The 27,395-nt window shown below is 39.0% G+C and overlaps 1 protein-coding gene across 2 annotated transcripts; it reads right to left on the bottom strand.

The window, feature by feature from the left end:
• Positions 1-438: 438 nt before the first annotated feature.
• Positions 439-27,366, bottom strand: NPAT (nuclear protein, coactivator of histone transcription). 2 transcript variants are annotated; one of them, XM_074916058.1, is made up of 18 exons: positions 27,196-27,366; positions 23,844-23,962; positions 22,303-22,363; positions 20,726-20,798; positions 20,201-20,241; positions 18,907-19,137; positions 18,330-18,414; positions 17,042-17,174; positions 16,456-16,547; positions 16,285-16,372; positions 13,835-13,931; positions 13,178-13,309; positions 10,698-12,386; positions 8,908-9,023; positions 8,706-8,814; positions 7,620-7,677; positions 4,438-5,593; positions 439-2,370 (listed from the first exon to the last, which is right to left on the bottom strand). In XM_074916058.1, exons 1-18 carry the CDS (start codon positions 27,230-27,232, stop codon positions 2,293-2,295), a joined length of 4,395 nt encoding a protein of 1,464 aa, XP_074772159.1. In that variant the 5' UTR covers positions 27,233-27,366; the 3' UTR covers positions 439-2,292. The 2 variants fall into 2 exon arrangements, with proteins under 2 accessions (XP_074772159.1, XP_074772169.1); XM_074916068.1 differs by having other exon boundaries at positions 18,330-18,411.
• Positions 27,367-27,395: the final 29 nt, after the last annotated feature.

Raw genomic sequence — 27,395 nt, 5'->3', positions numbered from 1 at the left:
CAAAGGTTGGGTTCCTGTTGAGTACCTCGAAGCTGGGTCAAATGCAGAAAAGGAGCCCTGCTCCAGCACTTGCTCAGCCTGGTTTGGGGTGTAGTAGCTGAGCAAACTAAAGAGATGGTGGTGTTAGTGGCTACTGCTCCTTTTTTGTTCATTTAACCCCCTGTAATGTACAGTTTTGTCAATATGCTTTTAAGTGGAGGCAGATTCAGGACTGAAAAAGTACAATTATTGTTACTGCTTCTTCACTGGGAGCGGCCCCGTACCTGAAGTTGTCAGGAATATGGGGGTGAACATTCCTAATGCAAGTATGGGGAGACATGAAAGTACTCTCCAAGAATGAATTTTGTTCAAGACTTGAGTGAGAAGTTTGTGGGGTTTCTCTGGCAGGCTTTTTACCAGAGGGCAGAAATTGGCTATTTCATCAGTATAAAGCCTATTCCCACCTCACTTTTCACAAGGGATGAGCATCAAACACAAAGTTTCTTAGCTGGAATTTAGGACAACTGCTTCCTTATTTTGATATTAATTTCAACAGGAAGTCATCTTTACCTATTGCCTCTCCTTAAATTTTCCTCCATAAAGTAGCAGGAGTAAATACTTCAAGATGTAGTAGGATCTGTTTTTTGTGGGAAGAAATGTACTTGTAGAAGTAGCAAATGACCAGTGGCATTTAAATGCTACATATGAAGAAAATTAACCTTCATTCATGCTCTGACACCTGTTCTTCTAAAAATATTTGCCATACGATAAGATGCTTCTTGCTTTGAAATGGTGAATTCACCCAGAAAGGGTGAATTGAAAAAAAAGAGACTATGGTGGATATTGGCTGTCCCATGACAGAGCTACACTGTCTCACATAAACATCATTTATCAACTGTCAGAACACGATTAAGCATAAAATGCCACCATGTAGCAAAGGTGCAATTGTTTTTGCCACTCTGACAATTGCTGCTGTTTTAGTACTGAACTCTGTCTTAAAAAATGACCCAACATGACTTTTCCATACACTGTTCACAAAGCTGCTTAGTGGACTGGCTTACAAAATATTGACACACACAACTTTTTAATAAAACAAAAATATTTATTCAAGCTGTAAATGCTATGCAGTATTTAGTTACTGGATGGGTTTAATATAAACATCTACTGCATAATATTGGTTCCTTAGGAATCCTTGTATACTATCTGAAACATTGCCCTGTTGCTGTACTGATCTCTTAGAAGAAAACTTGCATTTTTTTAAGAGCTCAACAATTTGAGAACAAAGGAAATACCAGTAGAGAAAATGCTGCAGTATTGGAGCAAGGCCTAGCGTGGTAATTTTCACCCATGCTAATTATTCTTAAAATGTAGCCTGAGCTTCTCCTGTTTTGAAAAGAGTTTGTGTAACAGCTGTGACAAATTCTATGTTAAAGATTAGATGCAAATTTTTCCATGTCTGGCTAAAAGCTTAAGTGATATTAACAAATGCTTTCTCAAACTACAAATGACAGTTACAAGAATTAACTTTTGCATCAGAACATGCTGAAATTCTTGTCCAGCTGTTGCTACAGTTTAAGTATCCATACAGGTGTATGAATACAAAGGTTAACCCCCAACTACGTCCATTGTCTGAACACAGCTTTTGCATTCAAACAACATCCCATGCAGCAAATGGTGTAAACAGGTGAGGCCCATCCAAATTAAAGTTCTGGCTGGGAAAAGCTTCATCAATGAGAAATAGTTTTGGAGTGTTTATTGGCCTTATGTTTAGTTACCAGTATTTTTGTTAACTCATTCAAGGCCTTACAATGTGTGTCTTGACAGTTGTAAGGGAAGAGAGTGTTAGTCCAAGCCTGTTATATCTGAGGATTAAGTCCCTTTTGGATTCAAGGAGACAAGGGGAAATGGCCAGGTTAGCTGCCTGCATTTTAGAACAGTGAACTACAAACACCGCCTTCAAATTCACAACCTTTTCACAAATTGGCCAAGCAACTCAGAGGGGTGAGTAGAGAATGCAGCAGAACACAGACAACGTGGTGTAACAGGAAACATACAACTTGTCTTACATTACCTTTATACAAATTTACAATTTTGCAAATTAAATGGCTCTATATGCAAGTGCTTTTTCAAAAATAAACATATACCAACTCAATGATATTTACACTTAGCAACCTGCTTCAGAAACAGCATGACTTTGCTATAAAGTGAAACTTCAGTGCACTGAAAGTGCAACCCACCCTTCAGAAGTAACATCTTTTCCCATGCAAAACCTCAGCATAACACCACCGAGCTTTGGACAGCCATAGTTCAACTTCATTCATCGTAATGCAAAGACAACAAGAACTTGTCCACATCCATTCCTGCTGGAAAGGAATTTGGTAGCTTCTTTTTCTGTAGGAGAGGAAAGGAATAATTGTGTTAAATGCTAAGAACCTGGAACGAGGGAGGAGTCTGCAAGCACTCCTTTCTTCCTCATCCTTCCCTCTACCTCACAGACACCACTGCACCAAGCTCACCCAGACATCAGGCCCTGCCAGGCACATCCCGTGCCGTGTGCCCCAGGTACAAGGAGTGTGCTGGTGGGACAGGAGTCACCGAGCTCTTGGCTGCTGCAGTAGCCCACTTGTACTCCAGCCAGGCTTCAGCCAGCCTCCTAGCTCTCATCTCAAACATGCACAGTACAAGTGAGCATTCTTCAGTCACAGCATTTCAGGAGTATGCTCTAAGGATGGTGAATTACAAAGTTATACTGCTTCTATTTTTTGTTTACAGACATCACCTTGTCATGTCTCACACATCTGCTATCTGCCATTAAATCCCTAAGTGGGAGGCACAGTGCTCTAGGCTACAGAGATTGGGAATACACAAAACAGAACCATCAAGGTTGGAAAAGACCTTGAAGATCACCCAGTCCAACAATTAACTGACAGTTCCCAACCACACCATATCCTTCAACACTATGTCGACCCAACTCTTGAACACCTCCAGGGATGGGGACTCCACCACCTCCCTGGGCAGCCCATTCCAACGCCTAACAACCCCTTCTGGAAAGAAATGCTTCCTGATATCTAGTCTAAACCTTCCCTGGCGCAACTTGAGGCCATTCCCTCTTGTCCTATCGCTTTCTACTAGGCCAAAGAGACTCATCGCCAGCTCTCTGCACCCTCCTTTCAGGGAGCTGTAGAGGGCGATGAGGTCTCCCCTCAGCCTCCTCTTCTCCAGACTAAACGCCCCCAGTTCCCTCAGCCGCTCCTCGTACGACCTGTGCTCCAGACCCTGCACCAGCTCCGTTGCCCTTCTCTGGACACGCTCGAGTCATTCAATGTCCTTTTTGTAGTGAGGGGCCCAAAACTGAACACAGGAATCGAGGGGCGGCCTCACCAGTGCCGAGGACAGGGGTCAGATCCCTTCCCTGTCCCTGCTGGCCACGCTAGTGCTGACACAAGCCAGGATGCCATTGGCCCTCTTGGCCACCTGGGCACACTGCTGGCTCCTGTTCAGCCAGCTGTCAATCACCCCCCCAGGTCCCTCTCTGACTGGCAGCTCTCCAGCCACTCCTCCCCAAGCCTGTAGCGCTGCTGGGGGTTGTTGTGGCCCAAGGGCAGCCCCCGGCATTTGGCCTTATTGAAACTCCTCCAGTTGGCCTCAGCCCATGGCTCCAGCCTGTCCAGGTCTCTCTGCAGAGCCTCCCTACCCTCGAGCAGATCAACACTCCCACCCAACTGGGTGTCATCTGCAAACTGACTGACGGTGCACTCGATCCCCTCGTCTAGATCATCAATAAAGATGTTAAACAGGAGTGGCCCCAACACCGAGCCCTGGGGGACACCACCCGTGACCGGCTTCCAACTGGATTTAACTCCGTTCACCACAACTCTTTGGGCCCGGTCGTCCAGACAGTTTTTTACCCAGCAAAGTGTGCGATTGTCCAAGCCTCAAGCAGCCATTTTTGCCAGGAGAATGCTGCGGGAAAGTGTCAAAAGCCATGCTAAAGTCAAGGTAAATTACATCCACAGCCTTTTCCTCATCCAATAAGCAGGTCACCCTGTCATAGAAGTTGTAGTCCTGGTGCTAAATAAGAATGCAAGAAGAGCCTGAATTATATCTAGTGAGGCCTAGTTTGAGTTTGGCCTAATTCCTGCATTCCACCTAGAAACTTAGTCTGAAGTTAGAATTTAGAAACCCATTCACATTTTAAGATAAATAATTTCATTTTCACAGGTATATGCAGAGAGTCAGTAGGAGTTACTTGCATGTATCTGAAGACTATACTGACCTTAAGAAAACTGTTAGTTCAGAGTAGGCTCAAGAGGCAAAGTTAGTGATTCTGACAAATATATATAGGATGTTGAGGATTTGGAGTATCATCTCTGTACCATCCCGTTATAAATAATAAATATGTAGATGTCCAATATATATTTAGAATTTTAAAATATAAAAGTAAATGTCTGTACTTGCCTTTATTTTCTTCTTTTTTGATGGTGTTGGAGAGCTTTGAAGGTCTTTTCTATTTGCAGAACGAGAATTTCTCTCGCCCTCATTCAAGTCCTCTAGTTTCCTTTTCTTAACTGTGCTCCTTAAAGACCTGAACTGTTGAGTATTGTCCTTCAGGGGGGTTGCAGTGCTAGTCCTTGCAATAGCCGCCCGTGACAGTATCATCAGCGTGTGGGCAGCCATGCTGACGCTGTTTTCGCTACCTGTTTCACTAGCGGGGCTGCAGGCAGGCAGATCTGGTGTAGCAGGGGGTACCATTATTCTAGGGGTTGTGCTGTCTTCGTTGAAGCGCCGACAGGTTGGTGTCCGTACACTATCTGTAGTATCATCTGTATGCCGGTCCCCAACTCCAGATGGCGTGCGGGGTACTGGCAATTCTCCATTTTCAACTGTTTTACTAGTCGGGCTATGCCACTGAACATCTTGCAACATTTCCACACATTGTTTAGTGAACGGACTTGACAGGCAAAGGCCCTGGTTGGAAACTTTAGCTGGTTCTCGCTTTGGGTCCTTCGAAGACAAAGAAACAGACACTGAAGATTTGCCACTCCCATTCGACAATGACCCTTGCTTTTTGTTCAGCTCTTGCACTGAAGCACCTGTCTTCTCATTCCATAAGCTAACGCTTTGTTGGCCATTTGAGAGTTTGGCAGTGTCCTGGTTCTTCTGTTTTTCGTCAGTATCCCTTCGTAATTCATTTTCCTTATTTGCAGTGGCCTTGTGGAAGGGATCTAATGGAAGCCCTGCAGTTGCCACCTTCCGCTCGGGCTGTGGTTCCTTTGCAGATGAGCTTCTGTTGCTACCAACTTCTGGCTTACACAGGATTCTAGGCAACGTTTTATCCTTCTCTCTCTTTGCTACTTGCGCCTTAGCAGAGGATGATGCAGAGTCAACAGCAAATAAAGTATTTTCATTTTTTTCTTTTTGGGATGAACTCTTAGTAGTTTGAATTTGGGTGTTCCCTCCTGGAGTGGGTAGAACATTATCAAAGCAGAGCACTCTCCTGTGACTTTCACTTTGTCTTGAATGTGAGCTTGTGCTCTCTACTGGTGCAACGGGTAAGTTCTCCTCCGCTTTCCTTCCTAGTTCTGCAGTGACAAGCTTGTCTGAATTTCCAGTTCTGAAAATGAGATGAAAATGTTTCAGCAACATACTTGTTCTTACCAGGCAAGGTCATTGCAGCTGGCTGCAAGTCTCTACCCACCCCTCAAAATACTTGTTTAAAGCTCTCTCCATTCTCTAAATGTTAAGTATTTTACTGACACACAAAGACCAAGAGTTAAGGGATGACAACTGCAGAAAGCTCAGAGAGGGCCAAGAAGGATGACAAAAGGGTATGAAACAGAGTCTCTGCAAAGAACCATCAGGTAGACTGGAGCTCTTCAGCCTGGAAAGAGAGATGACTGAGGGGAAATGCAAGAGGGCTCTGGGAAAAAAGCCCACGAGAAGGAAGCTATTTGCTCTATCTTCCAGCAGAAGAACTAGGGGAATCAAGTAAAACTAGTATCAGGTTCAAAACAAAACAAGGAGGTTTGGACACTGCATGTAATTAAGCCTGGGAACTTTTTTACCCTGGGATATTTTGTGGATGTTGGTAGTTTACTGGAGTTCAAAAAGAAACTGAGCACATTTCATGACAGGACAGACCATCTCAGAATACTGGTTGTAGCTCGAAGGCCTTGGAGTTGAAACTCCATGCGGAATATTCTGGGCAATATCATCATGCATGTGCCTTGTAGTCTCCCCTGCACATGTGCTGTAGGTGACGGGATACAGAGCAAGACAAAAAGCTTTCAGTGGGCATCTGGGCAAGAACATACACACTCCCTAGGGCTTAGTCTCCACCTGACAACCAGCCAGCACTGCACTGTAGCCATGTCAAAAAAAAAAAAGTTTCTGCTGTCAGCTCATACCAGTGTTATGTCTGTGCCCTCCTCCTGGCTGATGCTGCATTTCCAAGAGAAGCTTCTGCATATTCATCTATGCTAGTAAGACTCTCCCCATGCAGATAAGCCTTTATGGTTTGTAAGAGGAAAAGTCAAATTAACTTTGGCATAGTAAAGAAGGTATGGGTGGTAGCAGTTTGTTTTATTTCTATGAAATTTGAGATGAGACAGAAGGTAGAGAATAGAAATGAGAAGTTACATCTCTTTACAGGGAACATTTTGCTCTCTGCTATGCAAAATATAGGTCTGGAGATAGATTAAAATTAACAGAAAACTGAATTATCAAAAAGTGGTATTATCCAAAATCTTGCTTCTGTGCTTTTTTTAAAAATCACTAATTTTGCATGCATGTAGACTGTATACCTTGGTACATGGTGGGGTTTTTAAGTTGACTTTATTGTTCCTATTTTACGCCACTGTCCCACATTTTAACTGAGTTCAAATAGGCAGATTATTTTTTTAAAGTATGTTTTATTTTTACAATAAAAAATGTTTCACCTCTAATATTTAAACTGAAGTACTTATCTCCTCCTACACTCTTCTGCTCACCACAACATCCTTTTATTTCTCAAGTCCACTAACAGGGTTACTACTGAAGCCTTGCTTTCCTCTATCTCACTTGCCCAACAGAAAGCTAATACCTATCCCAATTAGCAACTGAATTATACTCATCAGTATAAAGTTATCATGCTGTTCTCCCTGCCATCTTTCCTTTGACTTTTCACACTTTACAAATGACCAAGCAGTGTTCTAATCTGCACAGCTGACACAGATGCAAAACCCAATCTAACAAACTCTACTGGATTTGGGCCAGAGAGTAGTAAAGACAATGAGGCTACACTACAAAAACAGGGGTACCACTCATTTGAGAAGGAAAAAAAAACCCTGTTGTAGTCATTAAAATTGCCCAGTAAACAGGTAATTTCTCCTAGCTTGGACTCCACTCAAATCATTTGTGATAATTGAGACAGGAAAAAACACAAAGCTGTGCAAAATTAACATAGGAACAGTAACTGCAATATTCTGGCACCAGTACTAACACACATCTGTATCAATACTCCTAGCAGACGAATAGGAGGAAATAAATGGAGTACTGCTTATGTCATTGTTAAAAAAAGCTGCTCTCCTCTCCACCGATACTACACAAAGATATTCATGGCAGGAAAAAGAAAGCAGGTTTTAATACCTAGCACTACTGACCTTTGTGTTCGAGAATTTGTATGGTTCAAAGGCTCGGATACACTTGGTACGAGTTTTCCTGGAACAACAGAGGAAGTATTGATAAACTACAATATTCCAAGTAAATCATCTCACAGTTAGTACAATGACATTTCACCTATTTCACCTATCAGGGAATTGGTAAAGAAAAACTCAGCAACAAAACTCTGCAATTTTTTTTTAGTTTTAAAGTTTACATATTAATTGATCAGCAAAGGTTGCTAGCTAAATGCAAACAAGCAGCTTGCTGCCTACGTGGGCCTGGCAAGACAAAACTAACTATGCTGCACTTCCAAACGCACAGCAGGGATTTCCAAGTAGAAGAGAAATAACCACAGTTACTAGAAATCTCAAGTTATCCATCAGCAAACCAGGATGCACGCTAACTATACAATCCTAGAAATTTGCAAGTTCATTCTATTTTCATTTTTATGTGTAAAACCCCTTTTAAAAAAAAGGTAGATAAGCTAAAGCACAAGTTGTCCTTATAACTCAATTATTTTCTATTTTCAATTATTTTTATTTACCCCTTCCCAACACAGAAATTAATATAACGCCAGTTGTTTCAATTTACTATTTAAAGAAGCAAGGTCTCAATGAAATGAATATACAGAAGTATATACCTGAAATGGCAAAGAGAAAACAGCTAGCAGAGTGCATTTTTTTGTATAAATATGCAACATTTCTATGAATATTTTCCTTAATAGATGTTTAAAATTGCTGACTCTAATAACTTCTTTGTTACCATGTAGCTTGGTTTCAATGGCAGCAGTAAACTGTACTTACGGCCAATGAGATGAAAAATAATCAGAAATATAAAGAAAAGCAAACTTAAATTTTGGCAATAAGTTTGATCTGAAACCTGGAATTATTTTATATGCTGAGAATTCTTCTTTGTAAACCAAGCAAATACAGTTACTAACTGCAGGTACAGGCCTCTCTCAAAGCCATCCTAGCAGTCACCTACCAGACGAGCACTGGTATTTATAAAACTTTATTACTCAGATCTGACATGTCTTTAGAACCCCCCACTTTCCTTCAGCCCTTCTCAAGATGCAAGGTGGATACCTGTATTAGTCTTGTTTCTTGCTCCAGGAATCTTTTGTGATTTGGGAGGGATAGGAAGTTTTGGGACACTTCTGTTGCACACTGGATTAGCCACAGGCATATGTAGAACCTTGAAAGAATCAAAATATTCCATTACGATTTACCAGAAGACTCCACATCACTTCAGCTTTAATTTTGAAAAGCTTTATTTGTGATGTGCTACCTGGCGGGCAGGTGCTGAGAACGTATTTCCATTTTGTCCTACTACTGAGAGAGGTATCATTCCCACCATTCCTTGCAAAACAGGTTGCACTGGAGATGCAATTATAATGGCAGAACCTAAAAAACATCAAAGTGTTAAAATTGTACAGAAACTAAAAATACTTCAGTGAAAAGAAAAGCTTCAAGACAGGATTTCTTAAAATTATGCGTGGCCAAACCCATGGCAAGAAAAGCTCTGGCTTTTCAGAAAAACTTCACTGTCTTTACTATACATCACTAGAAAACAGGGTAAGTACCAGTGTTACTTTTACTTGTTATTGAGTTCTTTAAAGACTGTTTTCCTTTCTAAGAAATAGTTCAAAATTAAGCTCAAGTATGACAAACCTATCTTAAGGCTTGAACTTTGAACATGATTTATAAAAAACCAGTAAAAGTAACATCAAATAGCTCATTTTGCTACTTAGTAAAAACAATTATTTGCATCCTATTCCCTACAATTAGCATGCTCAAAACTCATTAGCAGAATTAATTTTTTTCCTCTCAGTGCACCGGTGACACCCTTACAAGCACACAAGCAGCTGGGAAAGGCTAGCGTTGTGTGTCCATATTGAATGTATATTCCTGGCTGGTAGGAAGTTTTAAACGCAGCACTTGCAGATTCTACTTAATTAGTGGGTTAGAGATTAATTATTTTAAAATAAAATAAAGCACAATAAAACTAATTTGGAATATTTGAGCCAAAGTCTCCTATTTAACTATTTAAATCGTTGGAAAAACAGTTGCTTTAGAGGTTATTTGCACAGGTAAAAGTGTCTGGCTGCCAGACATACGGGAATTATAAAACAGGGGAACTATTATAGCACATTAATTGAAAAGTGTAAGAAAAATTTCAAAAGCGAAAGAAAAATTTATTCCACAGTTCTTCAGTTACGTGAGCACTACCAGGAAAAATACCAAATGCAGAAGAATGGGCAAACTTCTATTTCTCTGTGAAAAAAAAGAAGGTAAGAGCTGCATAAAGAAATCCTAATGACAGAAAAGACCAGCACTCCAAGATCTTGTACATCCTGTTGCACTGGTCTCTGACCACAACAAAACGAGTACACACAGAAATTCAAGGATAACTGCAACAAGTTTTTAGTTTTGGAAGAAATCTAAATGTTTTGATTACAGATGGTTTACAGTTAGGTTTAACATTTTAAAGCACTTTTTCTTATTGCTGTAGTTATAAAAATGCTTGAACAAGGAGAGATTTTATATTATGGAAAGAAATAATAAACGTTTATATTTGTCTAAATGTACTTTCTAGTGTAAAATACGTTTTTAGAAAATGAAACAAACCAAGGGAGCAATTTTGGAAGGACTAGATAGATCTAGTCAGTTATCTAAACTAAATACAGTTACCTATAACACATAGCATTCTCTTTATAACCGGAATCTTACTAAAACAAAAGCAAAAAAACCCCAGATTTAGCCAAGAGAATGAAATTTCTTCCAGTGTAAGCCAAAAGACACTTCCTAAATTTATTACTGCGAAAATTATACAGTTTAAGCTTCTGAAATATGAGGCTATTTTTTTTCAAAGCAGCCTTAGTTAAGTTTTCGTCATAGTTTTTATTTCATTTCTAACAGCACCTAATATACTCAAAAGACCACATAACTTCCGGCTGGTTTCAAAGGGGCAGATAGAGCAGTGTTTAAAAATTGTTTACTTTTAACGCACATACAAAAAAAGAAGAAAATCAATATATGAACAACACATTTTCAGTCATTTTCTAATAATGAGATTACCTTGTGGGAAGTTTGGAGAGACAGTCTGGTTTGCTGCAAACGTATTGCTGGATCTAGGAGGAGTCCGTAACTGTTGTACAGCTGGAGCTTGGGCAGCGAGCGGCATAGAATTGCCGGGCAATACAACTACATTTGATGGTGTTACAGCTGTGCCTAAGGTAGCTGGGTCAGTCACACAGGTGGCTATATAAAGGTTGTTTGAATTCCCAAAAGCTGTGCTTGTTGCTGGCATCAACTGTATAAATCCCCCTTCCTTGGAGAGATTAGTTGTACCTGCAACTGAAAAAACAGTGCAGTCTTCATTCTGAGTGTTAACTGAGGTGACCACAGGATCCTTGGGTCTAAGCACAAGAAGGTTCTGCTCTGCCAAAGCTGAATCCACGTTTTTTTCTGTATCTTCTGAAGTCAGACATTTAGACAGGCCTGCAGTTTTCGTTGGGGATTTGGCTGGAGAAGACAATATTATAGTTGGCAGATTTTCTCCTGTGATGCTGGAAACAGCATTATTTAACTCTGTGTCTGATGAAATAAATGGATCATCACTGATGATGATCTTGAGGGACATTATGTTAGAAGGATCAACATCCATTGATTGACTGCTAGAAGATACACCACTTACACTTTTGGCCTCAGTACCCAACTCATCTGTCGAGGATGTGGTTTCCGGGAGAGGAGACTGGCATATTTCAGATGTAGTAAGATTATTTTCAGTGGATACTACAGAAATTTCTGTACATGCGACATCGCCAGAAGAGAAATATATATTATCAGCATCTGCTTTTGTAGAAGATGAAGGTTCTTGCACTTCCCCTTGTGTTCCCTCCGAGTTTGACAGCCCCGAAGGGAGGTTAAAATCTTTCTTACAAGGCTTATCAAGTGTATGCTGATCACTTGAGTAGGTTTTGTTAGAAGTATCAACAACTTCAAGCTGCAACTCTGTTTTGGCAAGATCCGAAACCTTCACTGCAGATCTTGCAGCACAGTCTGACTGTGTACTCTGTTCCTGATGGTTTGAGTGGTGGCTCGAGTTCTCCTGTAAAATACCCGGTAAGGCAGCTGTATCGTTTGTTACAGCCTGTTCTTTTCCTGCATCTGCTGATGGGCTACAAATTGACTCACTGTTTTTTCTCAGCAGTAAACTGTGGCCAGGGCCCCCATCAGAAGGGCTTTCAGTAAGTGTTTTTTCAGATGTATCTGGTGATAAGTGACATTTACTTCCAGAATGTGTTTTGTTTTCACTGGCTGTAGTACCCTCTGTCAAGGAAATCAAAGAAATCTGTGGACTACCAGAATGAACATATTCTAAATTAGGACTACTTTGAGCACTATGACTTAGTGAGCCTTTTTCAATTTCCATAGCTCTTTCACTTCCAGATACTAATGCAGATGACTCTTTTTTATCATAAGAGTCTCCGCAGCATTCATTACATTCGCTATCAGAACTCTGTCTCTTGTTAGGTTCAGTCAAACCAGGCACAGAGTCAAAAGCAATTTCAAGCTCTCCAGTATGTTCAGGGGTAACAGTTTTAAGTACTTCAGTCTGTTTCCTTGGTTTACAATTTCCATGCAACTGTTCGTTCGTTGTATTTTTCTTAGCCATATCATCATCATTAATGCTGGTCTTCAAGCCACATGATTCCTCTCCTAACTGAAAACCTTTACAGGAAAGTGAGTCTCTAGAATTATCACCTGCAAAAAACAGAATAAATTAGTTCCATAATTCCTAGAACAGGTGATCCTTTTACAGTATGTTAGAAGCAACTTATCAGTTCTAGGGAAAACTGTTTCATATGAAACTAAGTGTGACAAATGCTACTTATCCTTACCTTCAAGCTGAGCGAAAAGTATATGAAATGTATGGTCATAGACATTAGGCAATCTGGCAAATCACTTTGTACATAAATAAGTGTACACAGAAAAAGCAAATGGCTCAAGGTACTAAATCAGATTTCCAGAAACAAAAAAAGTAATCTCAGGATAAAGACCTCTTGGCTCTGTTACTCACATACTTTCACTGAATATCTGCTACTGACAGACTATTGTTAAAAGTGGGGTAGACACACTGAACATACCCTTTGTCCAGAGTAAGACTTTTTGTGTATCAACCAATATTTTACAGAATAGAGAGAAAATAGTAATATGGTTAGATGTAAAAATATTATCTTTATGTGTTCCACAATGAATATTGCAAAGCATCTCTGTTTTGAAGGAGAAAACAGATTTGCAGATATTCTGGTTTCATTTAGGAGCTTATTAACTAAAATTTGTAACTACACTGATGGACAGTGTTAAATTTAATAGACTGAAACAGTCTATTTCTAACAGACCAGGTGTATCCATATGTTCATGAAATGTCCATATCAGATTGGATATTACCATTGAAAACAGAAAGATTTTGAAATGTACAAATTGCCTGAAAATATTTTCATAACGAAAAGTGAATAGACTAGAAGAGATCGTAAAGAAAAAAAACAACCTACATCTACTAGTTTCTTCTGTTCCTAACGAACTTTCAAGTGTTTCCAAGTTATCCTCATCCACCAGGATTGTATTTTCTACTCCACTCTGACCAGAAATACCCGCTGGTAAGTTCTTGTTTACCTTGCTCTTTCCTATTTTCAAAATAAAGCATGAAAAATGATTAAATATGTAATTCTACATGCAAATGTGATTATTGTATTTTAAATGAAGCATGGAGATTTCAATTTCAAGAAATGCCATCTTAAACTCAAAGAACTATTTGTATTCATTACAAGTCCAGAAAGAGCATAAAATCATTATTGTATTTTATGTAAGGATATCTCTGATCATACAAATAGAAAAATTTTACAACAGCATAGAAGACAAGTATGAACTATCACCCTTTAGACCAGAAGAGTCTAAAATAACAGCAATAAAACAATCACTGAGTCAGGACAAAAGCAGAATTTCAGCCAGAAGAAAATGCTGTACTTTATATCATGTATAAATGTATATAAAAATCTTATTTTGAAATGAGTGACACAGATGCCATACAGTCCATTTCTCTTGCAAAAGAGGCCTGTTGAATTACCTTTGCGTCTTCAAGCAATACTTAGGAAAAGTCATCATTCAGGATGCTTTATAGTAATGGTACAATTGAGTGCAATATACCCTACCATAATCAAACAAGTCAAAGAGGGCCTGAAAAGCTGGATCTGATTCTGTCTGTTCTAGAATGTCCTGTATAGCCTCTTCTGACATATGAATTTCACCCTGAGAAAAGACAAGATATACAGAACTGTTAGAACAGTTACTTTCATAACTTAAAAGAAAAATGGACAAGAATTGTTTTATTTTCAGATTGTTTGTAGTTCTATTACTTCTGCTCAGCACAGAAACAAAGACTAATGCTGGAACTATTTCTGCCACAAACTTAATGTCTGTTAAAAAGAATTACTGATTGAAGTTTAAGAAATAAAGTCTCCCCAAACCTAAACATTTATTTTTGTCAGACATTACACCCTATACATGCATATTGGAGTATTATTCACATAACGACCAGCATTGTTTAAGAACGATTAAATCTTGTGCTACGCTGGAAGCTTATGCGAATGGCATGAATGCCGTAAGCCTGCACTAGTCAACCACCTGTAAAAAAAAAAAAAAAAAAAAAAAAAATCACCAAATTAACCCTAATTTCTTGTGTTTGCATATATATCTAGAAGACAGTGCTAAGCAAAGGGAAGTTTTATTTGATTTGCCCATGTCATGGTTCAAACCCAGCTGGCAGCCAAACACCATACAGCTGCTCACTCACTCTCCCCCGACCCCCAGGGAATGTGGAGGGAGAGAATTGAACAGCTAAGGGTAAGAAGACTCATAGGTTCAGATAAAAACAATTTAATAATTGAAATAAAATTAAAATAATAATAATTATAATAGTAACAATAGAAAATACAAATGGGTAATGCACAATGTGATTGCTCACCACCCGCTAACCCAGCCCATTCCCAGCTAGTGATCCCAGAGAAGAGAGAACCCTGAAACACCATCCTGAAAACCTGAGTGAGATATGGAATATTCCATTGACCAGTTTGGGTCTGTTGTTCTGGCTATGCTCCCACGCCGGCTTCTTGTGCACCTGCGCACCAGCAGGACACGAGAAGCTGAAAACTCCTAATCTCTTAGCAGTAACTAAAAACGTCAGTACATTACCAACATTCTTCTCATATCAAATCCCATACTGAATCCAAACCACAGCACTATTCTAGCTACTAAGAAGGAAGGAAGAAAACTTCCAATTAGCTCTATCCCAGCAGAAACCACGACAGCCTATTACATGTTCCATAATATAACTTCCAACTACTTTTCCGTAGAAGGCAGTTGGAAGGTGCAGCTACAGAGGACACTGCTCCAAGCTTCCTGTTTCAAGCTGACTTGTTTGGTAGCAGCCCAGGAAGAAAATCAGCAGGGCACTCAGTACATATTCAAGTGTTCAAATACAAAGTCTCTTCTGACTTCCCAGAGATCCTCTAAGCACTCTAAAATCTTTGATATGGTGGTTGGTTGGAAGGTGGATTATCCCATGTGATATGCGTGATTATTTTGTCTCAGCTACTCTAAACCAAGAAGCTTCTTTGATTTTGTTCTGCTTAGAAAAATGGAACACAGCTTCTCAGCTCTGTATTTTGACAAAAAGTGATGTAAAATCACCAAGTGACAGAATAATAGCTTTTAAAAAACAGACACCTCTACCATAAACAGGCAACGGCCTCTACTCTCCTGCCCTTTTCACGAGGGCTGTAAAGATAATAATTTCCCTCATTAAGAGCCCCTTATAACTGTTATTGCCAGCTTGATGGTTGTAGGAGAATGGAGAACACTAGAAGTTTAGTTTGTAGAAGCAGAACATACATTTCCCTAAAAGCAAGAAAATATTAAATTTGAAGAAAAAACATCCCAATTTAGGCTCCAAAGACAATTTCTCTTGCTATACTTGACGATCCATGCTTATCTTACAGCAAATCAGAAAATCGTATCAGACTAAATATGTTTGGAGCCTGCAAGACATTTGGTATTCCTTTTTCTTTTACAGGACTATTGATCAGATCCCCAGACAGAAGCTGGTACCAAGTTAGCGGTACCAAAGATTCGGTGACAAGCAGGCAGCTGGTGACTGTGGGACAGTGTGCTTAAATCTCAGTCTGAGGGTAATGTTAACAGCTAATCACTGACAGCAGTCCCACTCCCTTGGGTTTTGACCCTGCTGCATGCTTACGCTGCCTTGTACAGGCACTGCAAATCAATTCTGAATGCTAAACCAGCTCAAAATTAATTCCTGCAAAATACTAGTATCCTGTCAGTTCAACTCCTTGAACCTGCCCACAACCACACAAGGGAAGAGTTAATGCCTATGCAGGGGAAGGTGTTGAACTGCCTCTGGGCAGAAGCTAGCCATTAGACAGGATTAGCTATGTTGTAAAACAAAGAAATAAAAAGAAAGAAGAGAAAGAGGACAGCAATCTCAGGTAGCAGAAGGTAGACAGAGGTTTAGTATAGTTCCCATAACTGATCAGTCTCATGTGCCTGGTCTTAGAAGAAGGTGGCTAGGGCAATCTACACCTACCTGAAGTCCAAGGATTTCATCAATTGAAGTCTCCTGCTCTGTGGGACCACTGTCTGTCTGTTTAGGGGCCTGAGCGACATTGCCATCACTGGAACACATTAGTCATTAGTTCAGAACTCAAAAATAAATCAAGTAAGAATATATACAGAGTTTAGAGGTTCTTTTTATTACCTGCCCAGGATTTTGTTAATGTTCTCAGCAAGCTTCTCCTGCAGAGATTTGTTACTCAAGATTTTTTCTCTGGCATTTTCAATAACCAGTTGCTGGAAAACAGTTTTAAAGTAGTCAGGTTTCTATTTTTACCACCACTAGAAAAGGAGTATGAATTTCCAATTTACTGGTTAAAAAAAAAAAAAAAAAAATCAATTCAACACAGAGAACGCTCTTTATAACAAACAGACAGCCAATCTGTGACTGCATGACATTGATATGAAAGTCATCCCAAAACATTACTGTACTTCTACTCTCCTAAAGTACAGTAAGGCCTATTGTGCTTTCTGGTTTCCATTCTCTAAAAAATTACTGTATTCTGACAGCTTACAGGTATCTTAGCAAAGCCAATAAATCAAGGAAAAAACCACTCTACACAGCCATGCCACCCTCACTAGTTTAGTACACAGAAGAGCTAGTTCAAATACAAATGAATAAATGTATCTTCTGAAGTTCATTTCTATAACACCCAAGACAAACAAGACTAGTTCTCTTTAGTCTGAATTTGTTTCTTAAATGTAAATACCTTCCATAAGTATATACTCACTGGGAAGTTACCATCTATGAATTCTTCAAGGGGCTCACTTTCTTTTTCTGTTATTACTTCATCAGGGTCTTGAGAACTTCTGGTTGCTGGAAGAGGTCCAGATGTTGCAATACTTTTCCTCTTCTGAGATTCACTGAAACAGTCCAGGAAATTTATAATGTATTTTGTGAGAACATAGTAAACAATAGACCTAATGGTCAATAAATCACGTATTTCTCTCCCTTCTTAGCGAATGAAAGATTTTAATCAACAAAAAATTAACTACACCTTGGAAATACAATAACCAACACATTGGTACCTGTTTCATTATGTCATGTACATATACTGTGTCTGACCATAGAAATTAAACAGATATATAGAAGACATGCATGTAAACATCACAATGGCAAAGTGAATTCCATGACCACTATTCAGCATTTTTTCCTCCTCCAGTACATCTTACTAATTTAACTTGTGGTGCAGGTTCTAATTGACAGCCACTCAAGAAAAAGATTTGGGCATCACCACTGAAAATAAAGTTCTCTGAAGGAGCAGCTGTTGTCAAAGAAGCAAACAGATGTTAGGTTGCATAAGATGCATCTTCTTAGATGAAGAGGAAATATAATGCTTTTATATGAAGACATGGCATAGGCTCTTCTGAAACCAATCAGCAGTGGCACTAAAATTACTTATATGCAAACAAATCATGCAGGAATAGAGGGGACTTGGAAAAGGTATAAATGAGTAAGGATCTCGAAAAAAGAAAAGCAAAACCACCAACTGGGATTTAGTCAGGGATGAAAACAACAAATGGAACACAAATAGACCAGTCAACTCATTAAAAACAAAAGGACATTGGAATCATAGAATAAAAAAAGCAAACTTTAGTATGAGAAGTTTTTCACACCACTTCTAGTGTAAGAAAATTTTTGCTGACGTAATTTACTGAAACCAATAGTTATTCTAAGTTAAAAACAGAAAAAATGCACATTTCTATCAATATTGAGAATTTTCAAAATTGGTAAAGATATTTTGGAAGAAATACTAAATCTCAGGCTCCAAGATTATTTGTCTATGTCTATTACTGGAATAATGTAAAGACAGGCTACATGCAATAAAAAAGCACAAGTAGCCTCCTATCAGTCTAACGTAAAGTTATGTGACTTTGCTTTCCTTTGTGAAACATCAGAGACTGGCTGCTCTCAGTGGAAACACTGCACCATCTAAGAAAATTTACACTAGAGGTTAGAACACTGCATAATCTCTAATCGATCTTAAAAATCCCACAACACCACCCCTCCATGTTTACCTTTTTCGTCTTCCTGGAGACAGCAAGTTTGAATGAAGCTTTCGTTCTTGTGATGCTGGAACTTGAATGTGTATGAAATCTCCTGCTTTATAAGGGAAAAAAACCCCAAAGATTGTGATGCCAGTACCTTTTCCAGTGGTATTGTTAAAGCACTACAGTATTCTACACATTACTTATTATGTTCCAATAAATTCCCGAGAATTCACACAAAATAATTTGGTATTATCAGGAAAATGAGAACCATTCCTTTTAAATATATCCTGAGAAAAACATCCATTTGAGGTGGATCATCCTATCTGCTAAAACAAGTGTTTCGGGTGAGAACACAGGATAGAATAATGACAAATTGATGCACTTCTGATCTCTGAACTCACATTACCAAGCAAGTATGCAAGAGCCATTTCTCTTGGGCACGCCTTTTATTTTTATCACCTGAACCAGTTTGGAGAGGTAGGGGAACAAAGTATGAATTTCCAGAAACTTTTTTGGTGGAAGATTAGCCCTGATTATAGAAAACACCCATCTATATTCATGTATTTTTCACAGAAAATTAGGTTTGAAAAAGTGGGCAACTTACTGCTGATCTTGTTTTCTTGGGTTTGTGACTGGTGCACAAGCAATGTATTCAGTCTTGTCTGTGACATGCTTTGATTTATTGTTGGCCTGTGAAGAACTTGAGGAGATACAACAGAAGAGGAATTCTGGGGCCCTGACTGATGGGCTACTGCCAACAATCCTGTGTTTGCAGGAGCTGATTGCTGAAGCATTCTTTGTCTTTTCATTTCTACAATTCCACTTCTTGTACGTGCTGGAGATAATAAAGTCAAGTTGAAAATATATGATAAAAGAATGTAAAAAGGTTGCTTATTTTCCAAGACCTAATTAAGGATGCTCCATTGAAACTTTATTATACTTCAACAACTAAATCATTCACAACTCAAACAGTAAGCAACATTCATCACTGTGTTCTGTCACAGGTTTGAGCAAAAGTAATTCAAGTAGTACAGCAACTTAAACAGACATTGTAACCATGCTTGTATCACTGCTTAAATATTTGCAGGAATAAATCATACCAAAATTGTATTTCATTACACAATATACCACTCATATAATTGACCTTAATTGAAATAGCTAAACCAATGTAAGTTCGCATTTATTTATCAGACTAAATCTGACAAATTTAGACAACAGAACACCACCCAATCCAGTGAATCTCAGATCCAAGGACAATCACTACCTATATTTCACATTCTGTTGTCTTACACAGGTTACTCAGTAGAAGTACTACTGAGAGAAAAATTCCTTTTCAAGTAAAATAACTTCTCTTTTTTGAGAGTTCATTTGGTAGTTTTTGCAATGAAAGAAACACTTCTAGATATATCTAAGAAAAATATGAAAATATTCTTGTTCTATGTTTGTATACATTAAATAAATTGTTTTAAGATTCTAACACTTTTTATATTCTCCTTCTACAGAAATGAAACTGCATCATAATTAGACTGGTTATCTTTTCAGTTCCTCTATGAACCACAAATTAAGTCAACAGCTTCAGGACTGAACAGCATTTTTAAACCTTTTAACTGTGTAAACTTCTAAAAAGTTTTCAGCAGAGAAGAAAATGCTATAGAGAATTTCAGTCCCTTGCAAAAATGTCAGCTTTTCTTATTTTCCTTTCTTGATCATTATAGTAATCTGCAGACTTCACTAAAGACAACAGACATGCTGAAAAAAAACACTGCAGAAGAGATTTGACAACATTTGAAGAGTGGGGAAGCATTACTGATTGCTGCAGCATTCCCACATTTTTTTTCCCAAACAGATAATTTGAACATAAAGCCTACTGATCCCATGGAACTGGTTCAGCTACTTACTCCTCTGATTAGCAGAAAATCCTGTGGAAGTCTGCATGCTCCTAAAAAATGAAACAGGTGACATAAATAAAAAGAGCACCATGGAAACACTCAGCTACATAGTGTGACAGCATCTATCATATGATTAATGTCAGTCTGGTCCAAACCACACATTACTTCAGAAAGCTTCAATCTACTGATTGCTATTTTTATACTTTCAAACAATGGTCACAGATCCTTCAAACGAAGCCTACCATTGTACTTTTGATCAAGTAACCACAACGGTATCAGATTCTAAATGAGTCATTGTATATTATTTTATTACAGGAAGGCAACATACACTAATGCCCTCCTTATCTGCTAGTCATGCCTTAAAATCTTGAAATGTCTACTCAGCTACCAACTCTCACATACCTATCTATTTCACCATCTCTGAGAGCCAATATAGAGCAAACCCATTCTCTACAATGATAAGGGGAGTTGATCAACATAGGGACTCACTAATAAGAGTGAAATTCTACTTTCTTGATTTCAGAATTGTATTACCTGATCTGAGAAAGTGTGTAGTCTAATTTTTTCCACAGAGATGACATCATTGCTGGAACTTCATTTGTGGTTTCTAAAATAAACAAAAAAACCCAACCAAGCCAAACATTTTAGATGCCTAAAACAGATACATGTTGAAAAAAACTAAAATCACAAGCAAAATAATTATTATGGGGTGTTTCAGACATCATCTAAGTTTAAGTGTCTAGTTGCCTTCGTAATATTCTGATAATTAAAGAGCCCTAAGTCCTAGTTGAAGAACTTTGATTGATATGAACACATACTCATCACGGATATAGTTCTCAGTTTTAGAAGCCTAAATGAAACCAAGGCAAAGACATCTGTGATGATAATTCTTAATGGAATCTGCATGTAGCATTGATTCCCAGGCAAACACATGCTAATCTAACCTAACTCACTTCTGGAAACAGTGTTCATATTCCCACGTCACTTCGGTGCTTTTGAAAATTGTAACCTGGCAGACATGCCTTTAAAAATAATGAGTTATTTTAAGATGTTGCCTGAACAGGTAAAAACACTTGGTATTCTTGAAGCACAGAACATTAAAGTATATATGGAAAGACGTCAGCATATCATTTGATAAAGTTTTTCAAGGTGCCAAGCACAAAGTATCTTGAAGAAAGTATGTTTGTGTCTTAGTTATGATTTCTATTAAACCTAGTGTGAAAGGAAGAAAACAGAAATGTTCCAAACATGGTACATCTTAAATGTCAAGTCTTAGAAGCAAACACCACTAAAATCTGATCACAGTACATGTATCAAAAAATTGTAAGACTTGGCAACATTCAGAAGCTCAGTAACTGCTTTTAAAAAAAAGAAACACTCTGTCTCTAATATTCATACAAAATATTAAGTTATTTTGAAACTGCTTTAATTAGCTTTAAAAACAAGACAAAAAACATTTCACACATAAGACTTCCTGCTATTTCACAGAATCATAGATACCTGAAGTTGAAAGGGATCCCTAAGGATAATTGACTCCAACTCCCTGCTCCTCGCAGGACTAACTAAAACTAAACCCTATGACTAAAAGTGTCATTCAGACACTCCTTGAACTCTGACAGGCTTGGTGCCGTGACCACTTCCCCAGGGAGCCTGTTCCAGTGACTAATCACCCTCTCAGTGAAGAGCCTTTTCCTAATGTCCAATCTGAACTTCCCCTGATGCAGCTTCATTCCATTTCCGTGTGTCCTATCGCGGGTCACCAGAGAGAGGAGATCAGCACCTCCCCCTCCTATTTATAGTATAAACAACAAACAGTATAACTTTACAAGCATAAACCCATAAATTTTTATCTTTATGTTTTATTACATTAGAAGTTCTGCAAATTTGAAGTGAATGTATATGCGGCAACTCCAAACTAGGATAGTCAATTAATTATGTTCACAAGATGCTGATCTAACTGGCCATTGTCTGCATAATATGGGAACCTTCAGCTTCTAGCATAGATGGGAGATTGCTCCAAGTCCATATATAGATGGAGATAATTACCTTCTCCTCAAGGAATTCACAACAGATAAATAAAAATAAAATAAAACCTCATTCTGAAGGCTTACCTTTTGTTTTCATGGCTACGTATTCATTAAGAATAGTTGTCAAGTTTTTTCCACACAGGGACTGGAAAAAAAATACTGATCTTAGAATCTGCACTAATAACTTACACTTCATCTGCTGTATCACATTATATTTAAGCAGTTCTTTAAAAGACTACACCATGCTGACCCTCAGCACAAGGAACTGTACTTTATGCTGCTGGTGCCAAGTTTTCTCTAACTAGGAGAGTAATCTGTGGAATAAAATGCCATTATGAACAAAAAATCTGAAGTGCTTGACTTCACCGCACAACACTGGTATAGCAGTTAGAGCTGCATGACCTCCACTCACCTTTGTTATTATGGAATAAACCCACAAAAATAAGATGATTAACAGCTGTAACAGAATAATGAGTATGAAACAAAGAGAATTAAAATTTTAAGGTTACCACTCCCATTTGTTGTACCTTCCTGTCTTGTTTGCTAGTGGGAATTCTGCCGGGTATGACAAATACAGCCCTTTATTTTGAGCTGCAGGGAAAACTTTTTTCTTAGACACTATCATATCATCACTTTTCTATAAAAAGCAGAATAATGTTTCTCCTGAAAAAATGAAGATAATTAAAAGTTTTACGACTCTAGATGATCTATTTACATTCGGGTTTTTGTCTATTTTTTTGCTTGGTTCTCAATTCCCTACCTCCAAAGTACAAATGACTAAACACATGTAAATTAAATAAGTTCAATGGCCTGTTTTGAATAGGTGCATCAAGACCTTTGATTCCAGAAAAGACTTCCACAAATTTTGAATACTGTGGACAAAATCCCAGACCATATAATTAACTGATATAACAGAAGAATGAAATGGAAAACAGGAAGAAGATGCACATATAAACATTAAAAGACTGATACATAGCAATACCTAAACGCTGTTATTTGCATACTGTATTAAAAATTTCATTTTGTACATGTTAAAAAGGCAAAGCATCTAATTATCCTGTAGCTATATGCACATATCTACATATGTAGCTACACCTGGTATTTATGCATACCCAAAGTTCCACATTTCACCTGGGACAAAGCAGATGATACTGATCAAAGAGGAAGCTGAACTGAAACAGAGTTTTTATCAGCAAAATTTGGTAGCCTTAGATAAAGCTGAGGGACTTTACCTAAATATTTAATATGTACTTGAAAGGGAACGTTACTAGCTGCTGTGTCTAGGATAGGAAAGTGATCTCTAATAAATCACAAGAGCAGCAGAAATCAATAAAACCCTTGCAACACCCTTCCATAAATCAACCTCAAAGCTATAAAACAGACTAAAGGTAATATGGTGAAACCAATTTGCATATTTTAAACTTAAATGTTTCTTAGTAAGATTACTAGATATGAAATAACTGCTAATACCACAGGATGCAAAAAACACCCTCAAAACCAGAGGGGATGATCTAACTAACATTTTAAGCAGCATTTGAGAAGTAATTGTTACATTGAGAAATCTCAATTTTCTTTTACATGTATGCAAAACAATTTAACTTTCTGCTTTTCAAATACAAACTCACCAGCAAGCAGGCTGGAATAAACCCATCCTCTGTACAGTGCTCTGCATATTCTTTCAAATCTGAGCTTTCCAAAATAAATTCACGGCAGGTAGCTAGAAGTTTTTCCTGTTGTAAATACCCTGCAACAAATTAAATGGAAAATTCTGCTATTTCATTCATTACTTCTGCTCAACAGGTATCAAAGCATTAACATAACCCCCTGCGTACAGTGTTGAAATAATCACGTAAAGATTTATATGTTAAACAAGAAAACGGAAGTTATTTTGAAAGAACATATATCTTGCAAAATATTTCTTTGATAGTTAAAACCAGAAAGAGCACAAAATGTTATTGATATTACACTGTATTTACAAACTATTCAAGACTGGAAGCAATGCTGTATGAACAATTTCTGATTGATCTTTAGTACAGATAGTACTGTACTGACAAGAAAATAAAAAGTTCTTGGCTCAAGAGGCTGATTAACTCTCACATGGACCAAACAACCCAGCTTAATAATTAAATGGAATTCTACAACACTTTGTTAATAAAATGCATTGTTACATAACAATAATTCTTCACGCATCCTCCTGTTTTAAAACAGGTACAACCTGTGCAGCTGTTACAACAGTATATAAGATTTATTAAAAAAACTGGCATTGTACAAAAATTCAAAACAGGAAAAGGTTCCTTCCCATCACTCACTGTCATTTTAATTTCAAGTAGATGTACTAACCGCAACCTGTACCCTGCACACACTCCAAGTCTCAGTAGTTACCTTAACAAGAAATATACTGAAAAAAATTTTATTTTCCAAAATTCCATTCCTCAGCAAATATGTTCTGCTTTAATCGATTTTTTTAAGCCCTGATTTAATCTTCAAATATTTTAAACGTAAAAAGATAAAGACCAATCTGAATAAAGGATGCTAGAACAAAGAACCACAAAAGAAAACGCCTCTTCTTTCTTGCTTGTAGCAGAACTGAACATGCAATGTTTTAAAGAAAGAATAAAATATATGCCAAATTATACAATGCAGGGTATATACACACTAGCGTATCTATTTCAACGGACATCCAAAATGGTCCACCTCAGTTCAGGCATGCCTATAGAAAACCATGTCCTTTTTAAGTTTGCATGAAGACAAATATCATTCACCAGATCCGAGTATAGCTGAAAAAACAGATCACATTTCAGACACATAAGTGCTCGTCCAGGTCTTCAACAAATAACCAAACTTGAAAGTTAAACACAGTTTGGGAATAACCGCTGCGAGTTTAATCACAATGTGCAAGCTGGCCTATCCAACTGAAAACATTAATGGTACCTGTGGAAAAGAAAGGGCTGTCCTATTTAATTTTTCAAATGCATTTTGCTAGAAAACACTCAAGATAGAACTTGCTGGAAACTGACTGTATTTTTGGGAAACACAATTATATGCCAGTCTTGTTCCTATCCACTGTATCATCCACTGCTGGCCAGGATGGAAGATAGGGTATTAGGCTAGGTGGAGCTTTGACCTGTGCTGATATGGCTGTTCTTACAATCAAACTCATCTGGACATTTATGTAAAAAATTCAATGTTTCTATCTTGAACCTACTACTAAAGTATTGTAAGGGATGACTGAATGCTTGCATATAGGCACATTCACCAATTTCCTCTAAAATAAGGCAATTCAAATTTTAAAAATGTCTGAATTAAGATCTTCAGTGCAACTGAACTGAACCACTTTGCACACACTGTATAATAACATAACAGTACACAATTTTTAATGTTGCCAAAACCAAATCAAAGGTACAAAAGGTACAGTACCTTCTGAAGTAGGAACGATTCAATATTTTGTTCTATCTTAAGAAATGCAGACACATGTCTAACACATAGCCCACATTCAATCTTACATTGACTAGAAAAAGATACATTTTCTTATATATTTTTCTATGAGTGAGTTCATCTTGTAATGTTATATTTCTTTCTTAAACCAATATTAATCAACCTTCACAGCACTAGACTGACATGTTGAGAGAGAGGAGAAAAAAAAGATGGAAGCGCAGCTGCACTGGGAAGCCTGTTTATCCACCCAAATTCAGAGATGCCTCATGGAAGAGGAATCCCTATTAGAAGACAGAAATAGCTACAAGGAACACCCTGTTCTACAACCTTAGGTTGCTCAGAAGTTTTCTATACATTATGCATGCACCATGCCACAACAGACACAAGATAGGATGGGTCATCCTTAGTATACATGACATTGCCAAGATTGTATACTATATGTCTGCAAGTCTCTGGTGAGCACATGATATAAGCCTTCTACCCAGAAACTTGTAACTTAACTAAATTTTATAGAAGAATACAGTGAAAGATCTCCCTTGTGTGATCTTTTACAATGCATGACGTATCTAAAAATCCTCTACAACTTCACAATAATAAAAACATTGCTCTTAGTAGCCTTGTTTCTCAAGATAGTAGCAAGAAACATTTCAGGTAGTATTCAAAAATAAATTATGGTGGAGGAACACTGAAAAAAAGATTCAGCCTTAGTGGCTTCGGGTTCAAAAAAATTGTGGACAACAGAATCTCACAATGCAAGCTGCCAAGAAGTTTTGGCAACCTGTGCCAACAGGTGCTTATGCGTGGGACTGAAATATGCGGGTCACATTTTTTATTACCATGCGTTTGTTCTTATATTTGGCAGTATCCAAATAAAAGCATAAAGTAATTTTAAAAATTCACTGTCTGCAGCCGACAACCTGAACACAGTTAACTCTGCACTTTCCACAGACACTGAGCAAACCCAAATTCTCAACGCAGCCTCACAGGTGACAGAAACAGGGGAAGAAAAAACAGCTGAACTTCAACTTGGCCTCCTCTGGTGTTCTGGATCACCCTTGTACTCCCCCTACTTCATTGAACCCCACTCCCCAGGCATCTGTCTGGAGGTGAACACCACAGGCCGCCGCATTTTCTCGAACTGCCGCAGACCCCAAGCTCAAGGCGCGGCCGGGGAGCAGCACAGCCCGGCCCGCACGGCCTGGAGGGCTCCTCTGCGCCCGCCGCGGCTCCAGGGGCCCGAAGGTGCCCCAGGACCGAGCTACGTTTGTCTCCCACTAGAGGCTGGGCCGGAGGGACGCGGGGGGCGAGCCCGGAGACCGCCGGGCCCGGGGCTACGCCTCGGCGGCGGAGGCTGTGAGAACCCCAGCCGGGGGAGGGGGACGGGCGCGACGCGGTCAAGGGTCAAGGGCGCAGCCGGTTCATTCTCCTGCCGCGCCGAGGGCGCTGCCGGCGGCTGACATCCCCCAGCAGAGCCCCTCTGGCGCGGCCGCCGCCGGCCCCCCGCCCCGGGAGTCCCCGCCCCGCCCTCACTGGCTCACTCACCCAGCACCAGCCGGGCCACGTCGGACGGCAGCAGCATGGCCCGCAGCGGCGAGGGGAACGGGGAAGGAGGGAGGGAGGGAGGGAGGCGGCGGGACGCAGCTCCCGGAGGCGTACCGCGGCCGCCCCGCCACCGAGGCGAAGGCGCGGAAACTCCGCCAGGCACAGCCGCGCCCGGCCCCTTCCGCCGGAACCCGCCGCTG

Source organism: Athene noctua, chromosome 1, assembly GCF_965140245.1.
Source record: "Athene noctua chromosome 1, bAthNoc1.hap1.1, whole genome shotgun sequence".
In the NCBI taxonomy this organism is placed as follows: domain Eukaryota; kingdom Metazoa; phylum Chordata; class Aves; order Strigiformes; family Strigidae; genus Athene; species Athene noctua.
Note: the sequence above shows the minus strand (reverse complement) of the source record. Positions and strands in the feature narration are given on the sequence as shown.